Source organism: Bubalus bubalis, chromosome 20 (assembly GCF_019923935.1).
Source record: "Bubalus bubalis isolate 160015118507 breed Murrah chromosome 20, NDDB_SH_1, whole genome shotgun sequence".
NCBI lineage: Eukaryota > Metazoa > Chordata > Mammalia > Artiodactyla > Bovidae > Bubalus > Bubalus bubalis.
Genome location: NC_059176.1, coordinates 55,850,380 through 55,870,664, shown reverse-complemented (window position 1 = coordinate 55,870,664; position 20,285 = coordinate 55,850,380). Strand labels below are relative to the sequence as shown.

Genomic DNA, 20,285 nt, shown 5'->3' with positions numbered 1-20,285 from the left:
GAAAGGACCTTGCCTCGAGCTCAGTGCATAGCAATGCGTGTGTGCTCAGTCGTGTCCGACTCTTTGCGAGCCCATGGACTGTAGCCTGCCAGGCTCCTCTGTCCGTGGGATTTTCCCTGCAAGAATCCTGGAGAGGGCTGCCGTTTCCTGCTCCAGGGGATCTTCCTGATCCAGGGACTGAACCCCAGTGTCTTGTGTCTCCTTTATTGGCAGCCAGATTCTTTACCACTGAGCCACCAGGGAAGCCCAGGCCTGTTGAAATCTAAAGCAGGGGCTGGCAAACCCTTTCTATAAAGGGCCAGGTGGCGGCCACACTCCTGGCCTCTGCTGTCATAGCACTAAAAGCAGCCACAGACAATGCACACAGGTGTGGCCAATCTTGGCGCTCTGGCCAGCTCTGATAAGGGGCCGCCTCTTGTGTGATCCCACTGCCTAGCGCCATGCCTGGGCTTGGCAGGGGTTGACCTCCTTGCCTTCTAAGCATCATCAGATTTCCTTCCCATCCCTGCCCACCAGCCCCACGACCCTCTGATGTGGGCTGCCCATCTCTGCGCACATGTGGCTTCCCTGGAGGGCTGGAGGCTGGGGGAAGGCAGCAGCAAATAGTGGCCTGCCCTATGCGGCTGGGTCCCACAAAGGAGTCTGACAGGAGTGTTAGAGGAGACAAGGGCGGGGTGGGGAAGAGTGCTTGTTGTTGTCTAGTCTCTAAGTCGTGCCCGACTCTTTGCAATTCCATGGACTGTAGCCCACCGGGCTCCTCTGTCCATGGGATTTTTCAGGCAAGAATACTGGGGTGGGTTGCCATTTCCTTCTCCAGGGGATCCTCCTGACCCAGGGATCGAACCCACGTCTCCTGTACGGGGAAGAGTGGAGCCTTAGGCTAAGGGTTTCCTGTGAGTGAGGCACTGAGCTTCCTCCATACATAGAGGGCCTCAGTTTACCTGCACAAGAAAACAGAAAGGAAGAAACCACCTCCATTGCACCGACTAAGCGACAGAGGTTGAAAGGGGGTTTCAGCGACAGTTCTGTCAACAGCCACCTGTGTGTCCTTGAGCAAGTCGCTTCTCCTGCTGAACCCACTTTTCACGTTTATACAATGACGGGGCACAGGCCGAGGGACCACCAAGACAGCCTCCAGGGGCTTCCCAGGCGGCTCAGAGGTAAAGAACCCACCTGCCAGTGCAGGAGACGCAGGTTCTATCCCTGGGCTGGGAAGACCCCCTGGAGAAGGAAATGGCAACCCACTCCAGTGTTCTTGCCTGGAGAATCCCATGGACAGAGGAGCCTGGTGGGCTACAGTCCACGGGGTCACAAAGAGTCAGACACGACTGAGCGACTAACAACAACAAAGACAGCCTCCAAGTTCCATATAATCCAGAAGTGGGAAAACAGCCACTCTCGTCATCACTTTTGTTTCCCATCATGGTTTTCCTCCTGCTTGGATTTAGAATGAGAGTGTGGTCCAACCTCTTTCTCTCTAGTAAAACCTTCCACTTACCCTATGCTGAGCCCCTTTATTTTTTTGATTTAAAAATATTTTTTGGCCACATTGCATGGCATGCCGGATCTTCCCTGATCAGGTATCAAACCCGTGTCCCCTGCACTGGAAGTGTGGAGTCTTAATTATTGGATGGTCAGGGATGTCCTGAAGCCCTGTAAGTGTGATGTTTGTGCTCAATGGCACTGAGCTGAGCTTGGGGGGACCCTGTGGGGTGAAGGCAGGGAGAGTGCAAGGAGGAGAAGAATCCACAAGAGAGCAGCTGGTCCCTGCTAAATGCTTATCTACGTCGGCTTAACTACCTCTAGCAACAGGCAGCTCATCCCCTCCTGAGCTAGTCCATTGCCCTTTCAGCTTTAACTCAACGCTTCTCACCCTAGGCTGCCCACTGGAATCGCCTGCAGCTTTAAGAGGACCGAGGCCTGGCTCCCACCATCCAGGTACAGCCTGGAAACTGAGATTTTTAAAACCTCCGCCAGTAAATTCAACTGTACAGCCAAGGCTAAGAAGCCCTGCTCTAACTGGCAGGCAGTTCTGCCACAAGAACCTAAGAAGGAGACTTGTTTAGAGAAAAGAGAGGGGTAAAAGTAAGCATGAGGCGTAGTCACAGAGCTTTAAAGACAACTGGGCCTGGGGACCTCATCCAGCTTAGCAACCTGGCAAGGGGATATAACTGAACGAGCTGGGACACGTGTGGAGGGAAAACTGGCACTGGCCTCTGTGTTGCCAAGGCAACAGGGAGCAGCACGGTCTGTAGCATCTAATAGGGTGCCCGGTTTTACGGCTGTCCTGTGTGGTGGTGTCAAATTTTCTAATTTTTTCAAAGCTATCCGAAATCTGGATTTTCAAGCAAATTCTCCAAATTTTTAAATGTTGGCAACTAATTTAAAACATTTAAAAAAAAAATCACGTGGGTCCCTCTTGAGTGAGTTAATAGACCACATCTGTGAGTAATCCACGGGTCTCCTGGATCGAACTCGTTTCCATCTCTCAATTTACAGAGGAAAAAATGAGAATCCAGGGTGACCTGCCTGAGAAGAGGCAAACTTCTCACGCAGCTGGTCACATAGAACTCGGATAAATGCGGCTTCCCGCCTCCTGTGTCCTGGGCTGTTTGCGCTCCATGGTGATTCTGCGGGGGAGGGTGTCGGGGCTGAGATGAGCTAGCTGCAGCCGCTGTTGATGGTATCCAGAGACACACAACCACAGGCTGTGTCCCCACATGGGAGCATCTCACAGATTGCTCACTTTCTGAGATATTCAAGCCTAACAACAGCCACATGCCATATTCGGGATTTGTGGTTTGTTTATTTTCTGATCGCAAGGCTTTAGTGGGGTAAGACCTTTAGAAATTCCTTTTTTTTTTTTTTTTTTCCTGGCCATTGATGCTTTGCCCAGAGAGGGGATGCGAAGAATGAAATCAGTGGGGAAATGTCCAAGTAGCTCCTAGGTGGGTCTGAGGTTACCCAGACCTGTGCTGTGCCCTCTTTATAGATACGCCTGTCCCCTATCTGTCCTCTGGGTGAACTCTCCCTGCCGCCCCCAAACTAAGCTCATGAATCACGTCTTCCTGGAAACGCTCCCTTTGTTCCCCTCTCTTCTCCTCTGCTCAAACTGAGTTAGTGATTCCCCCGTTATTACCATGAGTTTTATTTCTATGTTTCCTATTGTGCTTCTCAACCCGGGCTGATCCTTCATGACTGTCTGGGTTGGACTCCCACTACACTGTGATCTCCCCACGCCTTACCCTCCTTTGTGGGTGATCAGAGGCCCCTGGCTCGGTGTGTGCTGCAGCCAAGGCACCGTGGCAGAGACAGCATCACTCAACCAGTTCTCCGTGGGCTCGCCTATGTCTCTCAGCATGCCTTGTCAAACAGCTGGGGTCACGTGACCAGTTCTGGCCAATGGGCTGCAGCTGGAAATGCCCCCTGCTGGACTAAAGGTTCCTCCAGTGCTTTTTTTTCCTGCCTTGGATACCCTCCATGACTCCTGGAAAGATGTCAGCCTAAGATAGAAGAATCCTAAGTCCTTGAATCGCTGGTTGGAAGAGAGCCCCCGCCAACCCACATCACACTTTGTGAGGATGGGAAACTTCCGTTGAGCGAAATCACAAGGGCTCCGGGGATTGTTATTGTAGCATAAACTAGAATCGATTATCCTGGTTTCCACGGTGCTCGGCAAGTGCTGGACTTAAATGGCATTGCAAAAGAGCAAGTGGTAGTAAAGGAGGGGGGTGGCTAGCAGTGCACGAAGCTTTGTGAGTCTGACCGGCTGGGACAGGAAGAGAAATGCCCAGCCTCTCAGATCTGCTGCACAGGATCGCTCAGCGAAAGGTATTAGGAGCAAAAGAGGCTCCAGAGTGAACTGAGCTCAGCGGCGGGAGGGACCCTCTCATTTCCGATTCTGCCTCTCTGGGTAAACAAGAACTCCCGAGCGAGGTCTGACAGGGACATGGGGCCACTGTCTAACGAGCAGCTTGTTCTAGAAGCTGGAGTTATGCAGGAACAAATCACTCTCCATTTCCTTTATCTCTCCTCAGCTGCCCTGGCCAATTTAGAGACAGTGTGCGTGGCCGACTTGTAGACGATTTCTTTTCCTTAGGATAACAGCTGGGTGTTGAAACACAAACTAATTAATTTTGCCTTCCCAAATGAGGTTAGCTGGGTGTATCCGGGATGCTGCATTGACAAGGCACCTTTAAATATACCAGTCTGGAGGTTTTAATTAGAAGGCAAAGTAATCTCCAAGAAGGCAGTAATTATTTTTCAAAGCGGTTACGCCAATTGCCAAGACGATTAAGCGTCATGTTTTACGAGCGTGGACGGCAATAAATGAAGAGGGCCAAAAATCATTGCCAACGTGCCTTTTTTGTCTTTCTCCCTGAATTCCCGTGCTCAGTACATGGCAAGCACGGTGGTTGCCACTTTCAGAAAAAGTGGCCAAGAGGGCTTTCTCTAAGCTGAAAGCACTTCGTGGGATATGGCTCATATCATCTCTAAGGAGCAGCAATGTGTCACAGGTGGTCACTGAGGGACTCTTGGTGATGCTTTGCACAGATCAGCAGCAAAGCCAGGAGCAGGGCTCTCAGACAGCCTGGTCTCTCGTCATTTACATCGGCAGCCAGCAGTGGTCCAGGGACCCCACAGCTCATCACTGTCCTTTCCTTGGGAGCACGTGAGAGCTCTGGCGTCTTGGGGGGATCTCAGGATGTGGCTTTCCAGCTTTGTGGAAGTGGAGATTGGAGGTTTGTTTCAGAGGTTGGGGTAAACCTGCAGAGCTGGGCAAACCCTGGGGATTCTTGAGGTCGATGCCTGGTTCCCAGGCTTCCATGCTTACCCAAGTTGGTGCTCTCAGTGAGCCAGGCTAGCCTCAAGTCTGACCATGCCACCAACAGACCCCCCGTGACTCCTGGGGTCCACAGGAGGACATCCAACACCCTCAGCCAGACTTGTGAAGTCCTTGAGATCTGGGCTTGAAATCCCTCCCACCATCTGGCGTGCACAGCCACACTATTACCAGGGACTTCCGGCTTCTTCCAGGACACCACTACCTCCTACTTCTCTTGGCTGGCAACTCCTTCTTACAGTCTCAGCTTCAATGCCACTTCCTGCAGGAAGACTTCCAGGACCTGCCTGGATGCTTCTGTGTCCTGTGTGCTGTTCTTTTCCTATCCTAGCACCAACCAGGCTATAATGACTTGTTTACTTGTCTTTCTCCTCCCCTACAATTTAAATTTCTATGACAAGTGGGTTGACTTTCTGCTTCCACATTACCCCAGATCCAAGTATAGCTCATCTACAAAGTGGGTGCTTCACAATCTTTATTTAATGAAGCAATGAGTCAAGATGAGCAAGTAGAGGCTAGGGTCTGCCTTTGGGGGAACTGGCAGGAGAGGTGAAGGAGTCCAGCCTTACCCTAAACCCTTCTAGGCAGACACTGAATCCTCACGTGTGAAAGGTAGGCTTACAGCATCCTAGACAGTATGTTGCCCAAAGAAAGAAGGAAAAACAAGATGCTGGTTACTTAAGGGATTCCTCCTGCTACATACGGGTCGGGGAGCTCCCTGCTCAGGGAGTCAAAAGACAGCCACTCTGGCACAGATATTGCATCTGTCCTAGGGACCATGCAAGGACCTGGCAAAACCATTTCTTGGGGGTTTAAACCTTTTGGCTAGGGCTTTCCTGGTGGCTCAGTGGTAAAGAATCAGCCTGCCAATGCAGGAGATACGGGCTTGATTACTGTTCCGGGAAGATCTCACATGCCTTGGAGCAACTATACCCGTGTGCCACAACTACTGAGCCTGTGCTCTAGAGCCCCATGAGCCGTGACTACTGAGCCCATATGCTGCAACTATTGAAGCCCGTGCAGTCTGGAGCCCGTGCTCGGCCACAGTGCGATGAGAAGCCCATGCACCACAGCTTGGGCATAGCCCCACCCGCTGCAACTACAGAAAAGCCCATGCAGCAAGAAAGACCCAGCACAACAAAAAACAAAACAAAAAACACCTTCAGGCTAGATTCTAGAATCTAAACTGCTGCTGCTGCTGCTGCTAAGTCGCTTCAGTCGTGTCCGACTCTGTGCGACCCCATAGACGGCAGCCCACCAGGCTCCCCTGTCCCTGGGATTCTCCAGGCAAGAACACTGAAGTGGGTTGCCATTTCCTTCTCCAGTGCATGAAAGTGAAAAGTGAAAGTGAAGTTGCTCAGTCGTGTCCGACCCTCAGCGACCCCATGGACTGCAGCCCACCAAGCTCCTCTGTCCATGGGATTTTCCAGGCAAGAGTACTGGAGTGGGGTGCCATCGCCTTCTCCAAGAATCTAAACTGATGCCACTCCAAACAGAAAATATATATTTATATATTTAACCTCACTCATAATGGAAGGAATCCAATTTCACACAACAATCAGATGTCATTTTTTTCATCAGATTGGCAGAGATAGCAGGTATTAATAATATGTCATGTTGGCGAGGTTAAGGGAAAACAGGTATTTTCAATAATCATATATGGGAGTGTAAATTGGTACCTACCTCTAGGTTGGGCAATTTGGCAATCTCCAGGAAAACTAACAATATGTGTCTCAAAAACCATCTCTTTGTAGCAATGGCACATCTAAAAAGCAAGCCTACATACATATGTGTGTAGATGTCAGACTCAGATGATCTCTGTAATAATGATTATACCAGCAGAAGATTGGAAAAGCCTGTGATGCCCACTGATGCCTTCTGCTTACAGAAATTATGGTCCAGATATGGTGGACTGTTAGGCAGTTGTGAAGAGAATGAAGTGGTGCATGTCGATATGGAATAATTTTCAGAATTTAGCAAATGCAGTACTTAAAACATGCTCCCTAAGGTGTGAAAGTGGATATCTCTGGAAGGTTACACATAGAAAAACCAGTTTAACAGGCTGTCTCTGTGGAGAAGGGCTCATTTTTCACTTGAAATCCTTCTGTACTATTTGACTTTCTCTTTGGACTATGTACACTGCTATTAAAAAAAAATGGAGACAATCCATTAAAAATGACCAAATGCCATCTGTGCTTTAACACCCCAGTCCTTCCTCCCTTTCTTTAGGTGACACCACCATGAGCTTCCCTGGTGGCTCAGCTGGTAAAGAAACTGCCTGTAATGCAGGAGACCCAGGTTTGATCGCTGGGTTGGGAAGATCCACAGAAGGAAACGGCAACTCACTCCAGTATTCTTTCCTGGGGAAGTCCCATGGACAGAGAAGCCTGGCGGGCTACAGTCCAGACAGGGATGGTAAAGAGTTGGTATACGACTTAGCGACTAAACCTCCACCATGGAACACACTTTCACATTCTGTATCCGTGTTTGCTGGAGGAGACTGGGCAAACCACTACCACATGCCTTGAGGCCAAAGAAAGCAAAACATAAAACAGAAACAGTATTGTAACAAATTCAATACTTTTAAAATGGTCCACATCAAAAAAAAAATCTTTAAAAAAATCTATTAAAAAAAAACAAAACTCGTATGTTGAAGTCATATCTCCCAGTACTTCAGAATGTGACCTTTGGAGATAAAAGTCTTTACAGAGATAACCAAGTTAGAGTGAGGTTATGAGACTGAGTTCTAATCTAATCCAACTGATGTCCTTAAAGCTGGAGACAGACACACAGGGAGGATGATGAGGACGGCCATCTATAAGCCACAGAGAGACACGTGGAACAGATTCTTCCCTCAAAGCCCCCAGAAGAATTTCTAGCCTCCAAACTGTAGGGCAACACATTTCTGTTCTTTAGGTCACCTGCCCTGTGGTGCTGTTATAGGACCCCTTGCAAACTAACACACTCACTGTATAATATGGATTTCCCTTTCCACAGCCCAGGAAGGGGCGTGCCTTGCACCCTGGACATCTCCAGGAATGCGGAATTCATCCGTTCCTAAGAGGCAACCATCATTTCAGATGATCGTATTTGATGGAATGTTCTTCCCAGTGTCCATAGGAAACTGGACTCATTCTAGATCAGGGGTCCCCAACCTCCAGGTCACAGACTGGTACCTCCTGTCAGATCAGTGGCAGCCTTAGATTAAAGTGCACAATTAATGTAATGTTCTAGAATAAAACCATCCCCTATACCGGCCCATGAAAAAAGTTGTTTTACATGAAATTGTTCCCTGGTGCCAAAAAGGTTGGGCTTCCCAGGTAGTGCTATTGGTAAATAACTAGCCTGCCAATGCAGGTAGACATAAGATACGTGGGTTTGATCCCTGGGTCGGGAAGATCTCCTGGAGGAGGGCATAACAACCTACTCCAGTATTCTTGCCTGGAGAATCCCATGGACAGAGGAACCTGGCGGGTTACAGTCCCTAAGGTCACACAGAGTCGGACCGGACTGAAGTGACTTAGCACGCATGCACATCAAAAAAGGTTGGGGACTGCTGCTATAGATTCTTTCCCAGAACTCATTCTACGCCTGCAGCCTCATGGCCCAAATCAGTGACTCTTTCAAGGAAGGAGGCTCATTGAATGATTTTTGTGTTTCCCCAGCACAGGCCTGGAACCCTCAAGGTGTCTGTAAGTATTTGCTGAATGAAGAAAGACTGCTGCCATGCTCTTTGGAGACTTCTCTTTCCAAATCCTTTCAACTTTTGAATTTCTTTGCCACTGTGGCCCCTCTCCAGCCTGGTACCCAAAACTGAATGAGGTTCTCTGAGTGGGATTTGACCAAGGCGTAACTGAACTCCCTGACTCTCAAAGATGTAATCAGTCCATCCATCTCTAAGGATGTGTGCTGTTAAGATCACGTTATCCCTTTGAGTGACCACACTTCTGCCGATGGTTGGTACTGCTGATCCCTCTGTACCCATACAATCGTTTGGAACCCAAGTAGAGAGTCTTGAATTCATTCATTCATATGAAATGTCTTCCTCTTGGATTGGCTCATTGTTTCAGCCTGACAAGGGCTTCCCTCATGGCTCAGATGGTAAAGAATTTTCCTGAGATGTGGGAGACACAAGTTCGATCTCTGGGTTGGGAAGACCCCCTGGAGAAGGGAATGGCTACCCACTCCAGTGTTCTTGCCTGGAGATTTTCACCGGCAGAGGAACCTGGTGGGCTATAGTCCATGGGGTTGCAAAGAGTCGGACATGACTGAGTGACTAACACTTTCACTTCAGCCTGACAAGAGAAATTTGGATTCAACGCTGAGGACCCAAATATTGGGAATTCCCCCAAAGTCACACCACCTGTGAATTTGTGAATCAGACCACTGATGCCTTCATGTGTGTCTGGGCTGTTGTTTAGTTGCTGGGTCTTGTCTGACTCTTTGCAACCCCATGGACTGCAGCCCGCCAGCTCCTTTGTCCATGGAATTCTCCAGGCAATACCAGAGTGGGTGGGTTTCCATGCCCTCCTCTAGGGGATCTTCCTGACCCAGGGATTGAACCTGCATCTCCTACGTCTCCCACATTGGCAGGCGGATTCTTTACCACTGAACCACCTGGGAAGCCCCTGCCTTCATGTAAGTCACAGGTAAAAAAATGGGGCCAGTTGGCAGGACAGGAGGCTGGTAGTCAATCAGTGACCCTGGGCTATCAGTGGTCAACAGAGATCAGTCTGTCTGTCAGGGACATGGGAACAGGGTGGCGGTGGGAGGAGCAGAGAACTTTGAAACCTCTATTGTGGATTCTGATCCCCCTCCTGCCCATCTGAGTGAGCTCGGGTGATTCTCTTAGCATTCCTGAGCCTGTTTCCTTATGAGTAAAATGGGTCTGGAAACAGACTCTATCTCATACGTTTGTTCCAAGGTGTGCTGACCTTCCCGTTTGTTCTGCCTGGTGGGGAAGCTGCCCTGTGTTTGGGACAGTGGTGCTGTGCACATGGAGTCTTGATACGCTGCTCCGCACTGTGGTTTGCCAAGACCACCTGTGCAGTGCAGCAGCTCCCAGCCCCCTGAACTCATAGTGCGCCCCAATACAGAAGTGGGTGGGTGTGAATTTCTGCTGCATCTGGGACACTGCATTAAAGTGAGCCAGCGTGGTTCAGGGCAGGGTTGTGACTCTCACTGGCTGGGTGACCTCATACAAGTCACAAAACTTGTCTGGGCATCGGGTTCCTCATTTGTAAAACAGAGGCACAGGGTGTCTCAGAGTCAACTCCCACTCGACAGTCCCATCAGCAAGCACAGGGAGGCCAATTTCCTCACACTTGTTATTTTCCACTGCTTTGATAACAGCCATCCTAGTGGGTGCGAAGTGGCAATGCATTGTGGTTTTGACTTATATTTGCCTAGTGATTAGTGATGTTGAGCACCTTTTCATGTGCTTATTGGTCCCTTGTATATCTTCTTTGGAGAAATGTCTATTCAAATCTTTGGCCGTTGTTGAAGTGGGTTGTTTGGTTTTTTTATTGTTGAGTTATTGGAGTTCTCTATATATTCTGGATGTTAATCCCTTGGTAGATACATGATTTGCAAATATTTTCTCCTATTCTATGGTTTGTCTTTTAACTCTCTTGATGTGCTGTTTTTTGGCACACACAGAGTTTTAATTTTGACAAAGTCCATTATCTATTGTGTTGTTGTTGTTGCCTGTTCTTTTCAAGTCATAGTTAGGAAACCATTGCCAAACCCAAGATTATAGAGATTCGCATATGTTTTTCTGTGATAGTGAATTTCTTCTAAATGAACTGTACACTTTTAAATGGTTAAAATGGGATACTCTCAAGAAACAAAATAACAAATCTTGGTAAGGATGTGGAGAAACTGGAACTCTTGTACACTGTTGGTAGACTGTAAAATCATGCTGCCACTGTGGAAAACTATGGAGGGTCCTAAAAAAATGAAAAATAGAACCACTGTATAATCCAAGAATTCCATTTCTGAGTGTATATCCAAGAGAACAGAAAGTAGGTTCTCAAAGAGATATTTGCACACCCATCTTCATAGCAACACTATTGCCCAGAGTCAAGAGGTAAAAACAATCTAAACGTCCATTGATGGATGAAAGGACAAAGCATGACGTCTATACACGATAGAATGCTATCCAGCCTGCAGAACTGAGGGAATTCCAACACACGCTACAACATGGGTGGACCCTAAGGACATACATTAAACGCAACAGGCCAGTCACGGAGAAGAAGACACTGTACTACTTTACTTATATGAACTATCTTTTAGGGGAATTAATGGGCTCCCCTGGTGGCACAGATGGTAAAGAATCTGCCTGCAATGTAGGAGACACGGGTTCGATCCCAGGGTCGGGAAGATCCCCTAGAGAAGGAAGTGGCTACCCACTCCAGTATTCTTGCCTGGAGAATTCCATGGACAGAATAGCCTGGTGGATACAGTTCATGGGGTCACAAAGAGTCAGACACAATCGAGCAACTTACACATATGAGGTATCTAAAGTAGCCACATTTATAGACACTGAAGTAGAATGGTGGTTACCAGAGCTTGAATTTATGAAGAAAAGGGAACTTGTGTTTAATGCGCACAGAATTTTGGATTTGAAAGATTAAAAAGTTCTGGAGATCTGTTTCACAACAATATGAATATGCTGGACACTACTGAAATGTACAGATAAAAATGGTTAAAATGGTAAATTTTATGTGGTGCATATTTTACCACAATAAATAGTGTTTATCTGGTCCCACCTCATAAACAGGGCTGAGACTGGATTAAAAACCTCATAAATAGATTTTTAATAAGGAAATGAGATTATTCTGCAAACTATAGCCCATCTTGGAACTCTGAGGTGAGGAGCTCCTGACAGGTGAATTTGACTTGGTCCATTGTTCTTTAGAAGCCTTTATCAAATGGAGCCTAAATGTACTTTCCTTTCTGTGGTTTCACGCTCTGATCCTGATTCTACCTCTTGAGCCTACAGAACAAGTCTACTCCCTGGGCCGGTGGTTGGAGGCAGCTGCTGGGATTGCAGCAGCCATGCCTGCCTGCCTGCCTGTCTCCCCTGTGTTGGCACAGGACACCCTATCTAGTGCCGATGACGGGACCTTCTGTCATAGCTACTGCTCCCCAGTGGGTACAGAGAGAAAGCGGGGCTTGCGGGACAAGCCACCTGGTCCAGCTTGTCATACAACTAGGGGAGTAACCAAACTGGGATGTGAACCTGGGTGTCCCTACCTCCCAAAGCCATGTTTCTGATGCTAGGCCAGATCACCTCTTAGCCAGCTTCCCCCACAGCCTTCTTCTCTATGACCCCCTGGTCTTTTCTGAGGTGCCTCTGTTCTGCGCCCCTTATCAGCCCATTCTTCTTGCAGTAAATGTCAGATAAGCTCCCATCAAGACAGAGGCAAGCTCTTCCTCTCAATACAGACACTGTTCATCTTCTCAATGATCCCTACTGGACACAAACCCTACAAGGCCCAATGTCCCCACAGAGGGAGGGGGTCCTTGGCAGAAATCAGTCCCAAGCCCCTGGAGCCCTCATCCCCCACCTCCTCCGCTTGCTAAAAGGAGAAGCCCTCCCCATTTGTCTCTCCTGGCGTACTTCCTCCTGGGAGTTCCTGCAAAGGAAGACGTGACAATCTCAGGATTAACAGCCTGTTTGTTTAAAGGGTTTATTACTGGCTCTTAATGCTATTTTGACAGGTGAAAGTGAGTCAATTATAGCTGGAAATAGCTCTGGCTGCATCGTTTCTTCCAGGTGGTTGCCCATTCCCAGCCAAGGGACTTTTTCTCTCTTTACCAAAAGGCAGCTCATCTCCTTCCCTTATATCCTCTGACCTCCAAATCACATAAAGACCTCTTTCCAGGAAGAAATGACGTTCAAGGCACGGAGACTGAACCGATGAGTTGGGGTTGCTGCAACAGCCCCGCTCTGGGAGGGGATGAGCTGAGCTGAAAGTTGCTCAGTTGTGTCTGGCCCTTTGTGACCTCATGGACTGTCGCCTGCTAGGCTCCTCTGTCCATGGAATTCTCCAGGGAAGAATACTGGAGTGGGTTGCCATTCCCTTCTCCAGGGGATCTTCCTGACCTAGAGATTGAACCTGGGCCTCCTGCATTGCAGGATGATTCTTTACTGTCTGAGCCACCAGGGCAGCTCCCTGTAGGGGGGTGAAGTGGGCGCTAAAGGGAGGCTTGACAGGTCAGCCTCCAGGATAAGGGATGTGGCCTAGTGAGCCCTGGTCCATGCAAGTATCACCCTGCTGCATCAGCCACGAGGGTCTCTCACTGCATGTTTCTCTGGGTCTTTCTTGGGGGCAATGCATTTCTGCACTGATACCTACTCTAATGAGACCAGTGTGGGTCACAGGCTCGTGTGCCTCGAGGGGTCACCTTTATGAGAATAGCACGAGTCCTTTCTGGGCGGCTCAGAGGGCTTCTCAGGTCACACCAAGTTAGGCTAAGGCCCAAGTGAAGATCATTCCAATATCCCTCGGAAACTGTCTTATGACACCAGAGCAAGACTGTGAACTGCCAGGTGGATGAATCACTAGATGCAGGACCAAGATGGGGGTCAGGACTGTGGTGGGTACATTTGTAACAGACATCTCATACTTAACATGTCCGAGAAAGGCTCTGTTGCTCAACATGCTGAAACACACACAAACTTCCCCCAAATTCTCCCATCGCAGAAAACGACACCACCAACCAAGCATCTGCTCTACCTCTAATCTTGACAGTCGCCTTGGATTTTTCTCTTTCTCTCACCCCTTGAGGTCCTTAAACAGAATCCATTGGCAAGTCCTGCTGCGTCTACTCCAAATGGCTTCCCTGGCGGCTCAGACAGCAAAGAATCTGCCTGCAATGAAGGAGACCCAGGCTCTATCCCTGGGTCGGGAAGATGCCCTGGAGAAGGGCATGGCAACCCACTCCAGTATTCTTGCCTGGGAAATCCCACGGGCAGAGAAGCCTGGCAGTCTATAGTCCGTGGATTTTGCAAAAGAGTTGAGCGACTAACACTTAGATACTACTCCAAATGTTCTAGCAAATCTGGCCACACTGTGGCACATTCACGCCCACCATCCCAGTCTAAACCACTGTTAAGTCCCAGCCTGGACTCCTGCAAGAGCTTCCCAACAAATATTTCTACTTCTCTTCCTGCCCCCTTATGGTTCCGTCTCCGCTCAACAGCTGTTGGAGGATCATTCTCCGCACGGCTCTCTGGGCAAGCAATACCCCTCGGTCAACACCGGCATGCCACATGCTGCCCATCTGCCGACCCACTTCTCCAGGACACGAGGCTCAGAGAGGCCAGGCGACTTGCAGAATTAGACAACCAGTGAGTGGAGGCTGCAGACGCAGCTGGGAAAGGAGTACGCCCCCCACCCCTCCCGCACCCCGGGGCCGCTCACCCGCGGACGGCGTGCAGCAGGCGCAGAGAAGGGTATGCGGTACGCACGTTGACGTGGTGCTTCAAGATGAGCTCGTTGACCCACTCGACCCGCTGCTTGCCACCCCTGGCCATGAAGGCGGGGATCCACAGGATGCTGCCGTTGAGGCTGTGCAGCCGCTGCAGCAGCTTCTCCCGCCACGTGGCGTTGACCAAGTCCTCGAAGGCCCGCTGGACGACGGAGGGGTTCATGGTCACCAGGTCAGTCTTGAGCCCCACATCCCGGGCATACTCCTGCACGGGGGCCAGGTTGCACCTGCCGGAGAAAAAGGCGGCAATGTATGATCCTTCGGGGAAAGCTGAGGCACCACTGCGTATCCTTAACTGTATCCATCCTTGACTCTCTTTGCTTCCTCCTCATCCCCAAAGACCCAGGGCATCTTCCTGCAGTTTCTGGTCCCTCTGGCATCCCTGTTCCTTCTTCTCCTGCTATGTATATTTATCAGGTCCTTAGCATATTCGTGGGCTTCCCAGGTGGCTCAGCAGTGGAAGAGTCCTCCTGCCAATGCAGGAGACACAGGCGATGCAAGTTTGATTCCTGGTTCTGGAAGATCCCCTGGAGGAGGAAATGGCAACCCACTCCGGTATTCTTGACTGGAGAATCCCACAGACATAGGGGCCTGGTGGGCTACAGTCCATGGGGTTGCAAAGAGTCAGACATGACTGACCATGCTCTCTCTAGCACATTCATAGAAACTTGCTGGGCCCAGGAGTGGTACAGTGCCTGCCTTCTGGTGCTCAGGATCTTGGAGAAGAGCCCTCAGCCCACATGGTGACCATGTTACAGGCAAGTGTGACCAGGTCACATCAGGTGACAGAGCGTGGGCTCCAAAGACACACTCCTGGGTTCAGAATTCAGCTCTGATACTTTCTACCTGGGCTCCCCAGGTGGCGCTAGTGGTAAAGAACCTTCCTGCCAATGCAGGAGACATAAGACATACAGGTTCAGTCCCCGGGTCGGGAAGATCCCCTGGAGGAGGAAACGACAACCTACTCCAGTATTTTTGCCTGGAGAATCTTTGGATGGAGGAGCCTGGCGGGCTATGGTCCATAAAGTCACCCAGAGTCAGATACGACTGAAGCGACTTAATATGTTCTACCTGTGTGACTCCAGGTAACCTGCTCAGCCTCTCTGTGCTTTCTGAGAGCTTCCCCGCTGGCTGAGGAACAGCCACAACAGCTTCTGTGATGAAGATCACAGCAGGGCCCCCTCCCAGGGATGAAAGCAGTGCCCAGACACCCACGGTACTTAGAAAGCTGCTGGACCACAGGGAGAGCTCAGTACATGTTCAGTTACCAGCATCCTCCCAGGCAGGAGGTGCTTCAGGTGGTCTTCCGGAGGGGGTAACCATGGCGGGAAGTCTAGGAGGATGGAAGAGCAGAAGCCCGTTTGTGGATGAGGCTCCTCAGGAGAGTGTTTCTCCAGCTTGCAAGAGCTGGAGAATCACCTCAGGCACTGGTTAAAAATACAGACTCCCTAGGTCCCTCACCTGGAGATCTGGATTCAGCAGGCGAGTTGAGGAATTGATAGCTATTTTTACAAGCTTTTCAGCTGAGTCTTATAACCGGGCAGCTTAGAAAACATCACACTGCGGCATTTTAGTCCCAGTGAATGTATTCCCGGGGCATAGCAGTGTGGACCCGTGCTGGTACGTAGGGGAAGGCTGGTGATCTGGTCTGAGAGGGGCATATTGTGCAGTGGGGATGAGGCTGGAGAGGCAAGCAGGGTGAGATGGCAAAGGGCCTGTGTGTCAGGGGTGCTGGCATCTGGCATCAAATGGGGGTGTGTACACAGCTGGGCCATCTGCCTTTTGTCCCTAAAGATCTCACAAGTCTGCCCCACAGACACACAGATCTGCAAGAGCCAAGGAGTCAAGGTCAAAGGACAGCCACATGTTGCTCCAAGTGGCTCCCTCTTTTCTAAGTGTGTGTAGACCTCTGTGGATGTGGGTCCCAGGAGAGGCAAAGCAGGCTGTAGCCGAGCCTCTCCAAGTGTGGTCCACGCATCGGCACAAGGGCATTAGTCAGGCCTCACCCCAGCCCTGATGACCCTGCCTCTTGATAAGCTCAGATGGTTCATATGCTCGTTGAAGTTCAGAGACAACCAGCCCAAATACCCATTTTACAGATGATGAAACTGAGGCCCAGAAAGGAGAGTGACACACTCTGAGTCAAGTGACAACGGGTAGCAGAGCCAAGACCAGACTCCAGATACCACGCTGCTCATCTCTCTGGGCAAGTGTCCATAACAAACAAACAAAATGCTAACTAGAACCTGCCATGGCCTCTGAAAATCTTGGGGTCAGGCTGGGTGGAGCAAAGAAAGATCACCATGAAAATCAGGTCACCTCTGTCCTGGTCCCCAGGAGGTGATTGGACCCTCTGCATTTTTAATTTTCTTCCTACCGAGGCCTTCCCTGGTGGCTCAGGTGGTAAACACTCTGCCTGCAATGCAGGAGACCCAGGTTTAATCCCTGGGTCAGGAAGATCCCCTGGAGGAAGGCATGGCAACCCACTCCAGTATTCTTGCCTGGAGAATCCCATGGACAGAGGAGCCTGGTGGGCTACTGTCCATATAGGGTCAAAAAGAGTCGGACACAACTGAGTGACTAATACTTTCACCTACCCTCACCTCTTCTCTGGCTTCTAATCAGACAAACCTGCCACTTCCCTCCCCTTCTCCCCTCCGTCTCCAATCTTTAGACTCGAGGGCTTTGAAAAAAAGAGACTGAGCCACTGGGGACACCAGGCACAGACAGAACCAGGCAAAAGACAGCAAATTAAAACACGGGTGGTTGCTGGGCTGTGGAGGCGCGTCCATCACAGCAGACACAGGAGTTAGTACACCATCTAGTCCCACGTCCTGAGGTCCAGGGAGCTCTGTGCTAAGGCCACTTCCCAAAGCTGAGGACAAGACTCTCTTTGCATCAAGATGGTCCCAATAGAAACGTGAGACGCGGTTCCCCCAGGGCTGGGGTGTGTTTGGGATGAAATTCGAGGCTCTGTGTGCCCTACTTTTGAACAGGGGACAGCAAGGCCTTGTTTCTGAGTCTGTCTGGGTTGGGGGGGTCAGATGTCAGCGCCAAATGTGTCCTCAGGTGACTGGAAAATGAGAGGTGACACTTTGGAGAGAATAATGGTCAAGTACAAACCCAAGTTTCTCTGTTGCCCCCTCACTCCCCAGGTTTTGTCTAAAGGGTAATAAAGATACTGGTAGAGTACACCTTAAAAGAGTTTTATAAACTTGGACCAAAAACTGGCCAAGAGACTATTTTTTTTTTACTGACATTTTGTCCTGGGCTCTATCAGCAAATTTTTCTGTAAAAGGCCAGATATTATTTTAGGCTTGTGGGCTGTATGCTCTCTCTGTTTTGATTCTTCAGCTTTGCCCAACTAATCCACTGCTGTGAGAAAGCAGCCATTGAGGAAATGAGAGTGAATGAGCCTGGTTGTTGTTTCAATAAAACTTTATTGGTAAAAACAGGCTGTGGGACAGAGTCTGCCTGCTTCTGTTCTAAATCAGTGATACTCAATCTTGGTTGTACGTCAGAAGCCCTCAGGCTCCCTGGGCTCTGACCCTTCAGATGGATTTAAATGGTCTGGGGCACAGCCTGGACTTTGGGACTTTTCAAGGCTACCTGAGCAATTCTAATGCACAAGGATCTAAGCCAACAAGCCTTGTTTCAGCCTCTTGGGATAACTGGCAATGCCTGCCACTCTGGGTCCAGAGTACCTATTGCGGTTACCTGATGACAAAGCTGTGGGTGTCAATCTCCTGCCCGCAGCCGCTGTTCAGCAAGACCCCGGAGTTGCCCACGATGGCACATGTCCCAAAGTGCTTGTTTTTCAGTGGAGACGTTCTGGGGAGAAGCTCATAGAGGTTCTGGGACACGTTCATTGTGCTGTCTCGGTCGAAGATGTAATGAATAATGTCTCCAGGTTTCAGGGTCCCCTTGAGGACAGAAATGTCCTTTTCAGCATCCAAGAACTTTAAGATTTGCTTCCTGCAAAAGCCAAACACACATGAGAAAAAAGTCTGCTGTTGCCAGCTGCCTTTTGCCCGCCTGACTTTTCCTCTCCTCGGTCACCCTGCAGAGCTGCTGCAGACCCTCATCCAGGTGAAGTGAGAGGTCAGATGCCCTCTGAGAACGGGTTCCAGGCAGACTGGCAAAATGGTCCCGAGGCCAATCTGGTGGCTGTGCCCACACTCCATTTCTAAGAGACAAGACACCCACCCTGGGAAGTGACGTCCTTAGGACTCAATGCGAGTTCATCACGGAGGGACCTGGAAGGAAGGGTGACCCATCGAGCTGGTTTGCCTAGGAAAGCACGGTCTTAGACTGAAAGCTGTGTGCCCCAGGGGCAAACTGTGTCCCTGAATCTTGGGCAAACCCAGACTGTAGTCATCCTATGTCAAACCCCCTTCTCTGAGCGGGATTCGGGGTCACCATCTGACAAGCAGTCCTGAATTAGGAACAGGAGACCGAGATGGCCCTTGTCCCTTCTTCCTCAGAGCCCATCTTCCTCCTGGCAGCCTTGTCTGGGCGCAGCGCGGGTGTGTCAGTACTCCCCCGCGGTGGGCCCGAGCACACGGCCTGAAGTCTGTACACTGGTCCTTTCTGGGTTGTGTGGTTTATGGCCCTCCTCACCGCTATCTAGCTTGGACTTTGTCAATTGTGATTTGCGAAGCTCAGAGAGGCCTGGTCCCATAGAGCGCATTACTTTGTGTTGAGGACAAAACAAAAGGACATCTCTCTTGGCTCCAGGGTGAGTTCTAGGGGGAAAGTTCCAGAATCATCTAGCAAAGCACATAAATGGGATGGGATGCGGTCAGAAAAGGGGCCAGAATCCTCTCAGAATCCCCTGGGGGAATTTTACCCCAAGAAGCTGGGGATCCTAACTGGAGGTTTTGTTGTAAAAACTGTATATGTCCCAAGGGCTTCCCTGGAGGTTCAGATGGTAAAGAGACCACCTGCAGTTCAGGAGATCTGGGTTCAATCCCTGGGTCAGGAATATCCCCCTGGAGAAGGGAATGGCTTCCCTCTCCAGTATTCTTGCCTGGAGAATCCCATGGACAGAGGAGCCTGGCAGGCTATACAGTCCATGGGGTTGCAAAGAGTCAGACATAAATGAGTGACTAACACACACACACACACACACACACACACACACACTGCCCCAAAGATTTTTAGAAATGATTCAAGTCATCAGGAGAAAGAAATCTGGTACTCAGATCAGCAGGAATTAACTTCACTTCCTGTAGCAAGCAAGCCCCCATATAGAACAGATAGGATGAGACTGTTCTTCTTTTCCACCAAGCTCCAGAGGGACAGGACCATCACACATTTTGCAAATGTAAGGATTTGCAAGGTTGCTGCCCCACTGAACAGACGGTAACACTGATCCCTGACAGTCTGTGCGCTCTGAGATGGTTACAACCTGTGATGTATCCCGTTGGGGTGCACATTCAATCACTTGAGGAACCATAAACAATTCAGAAGGTCCAGGTTGACGCCTGAGAAATCCTGATTCTCAGCATGACCCGGGTCTCAGCACGCTTTGACAGGCTCCACAGGGGACTCAGGTGGGTCCAGGTTTGGGAGCCTTTGGCATTGCCCAAGGGTGGCTAGAATGCTTGACAGGGCATGACGCTCTATTTCCACTGGTTTTGCCTTATTAATGACCCGAATCTTGCATTTTCATGCATGGGAAACCACCCTTGATGAATAATTTCTATCTCCTAATGGAAAACAGAGACATTGTTTTTATTTACTGAACCTTTACCAAAGATGACGCAATTGACAAACTAATACGGCTTGGAAATCGCTGAAACCTTTGCAATTACTTACCCCAGAGTATTTAAAAGCAAAGAGCCCCCAGAAAGCCCATAGAGAAACTCCTCTGTGCCTGAATTAATTTCTAACTAATTATGAGAAATTACCACCAATTATTAAACAGCATTCCAAATCACTC

General features: G+C 49.7%; 1 protein-coding gene across 1 annotated transcript in view; it reads right to left on the bottom strand.

Moving 5' to 3' along the window:
• ST8SIA2 (ST8 alpha-N-acetyl-neuraminide alpha-2,8-sialyltransferase 2) overlaps positions 1-20,285 on the bottom strand; it is a 72,314-nt gene that overhangs the window by 5,406 nt on the left and 46,623 nt on the right. The window contains exons 4-5 of the mRNA XM_006078752.4: positions 18,059-18,316; positions 14,275-14,568 (exon numbers count right to left, since the gene is read on the bottom strand). Of these exons, the coding sequence (XP_006078814.3) occupies positions 14,275-14,568; positions 18,059-18,316 (552 nt within the window). The remainder of the gene's footprint in view (positions 1-14,274; positions 14,569-18,058; positions 18,317-20,285) is intronic.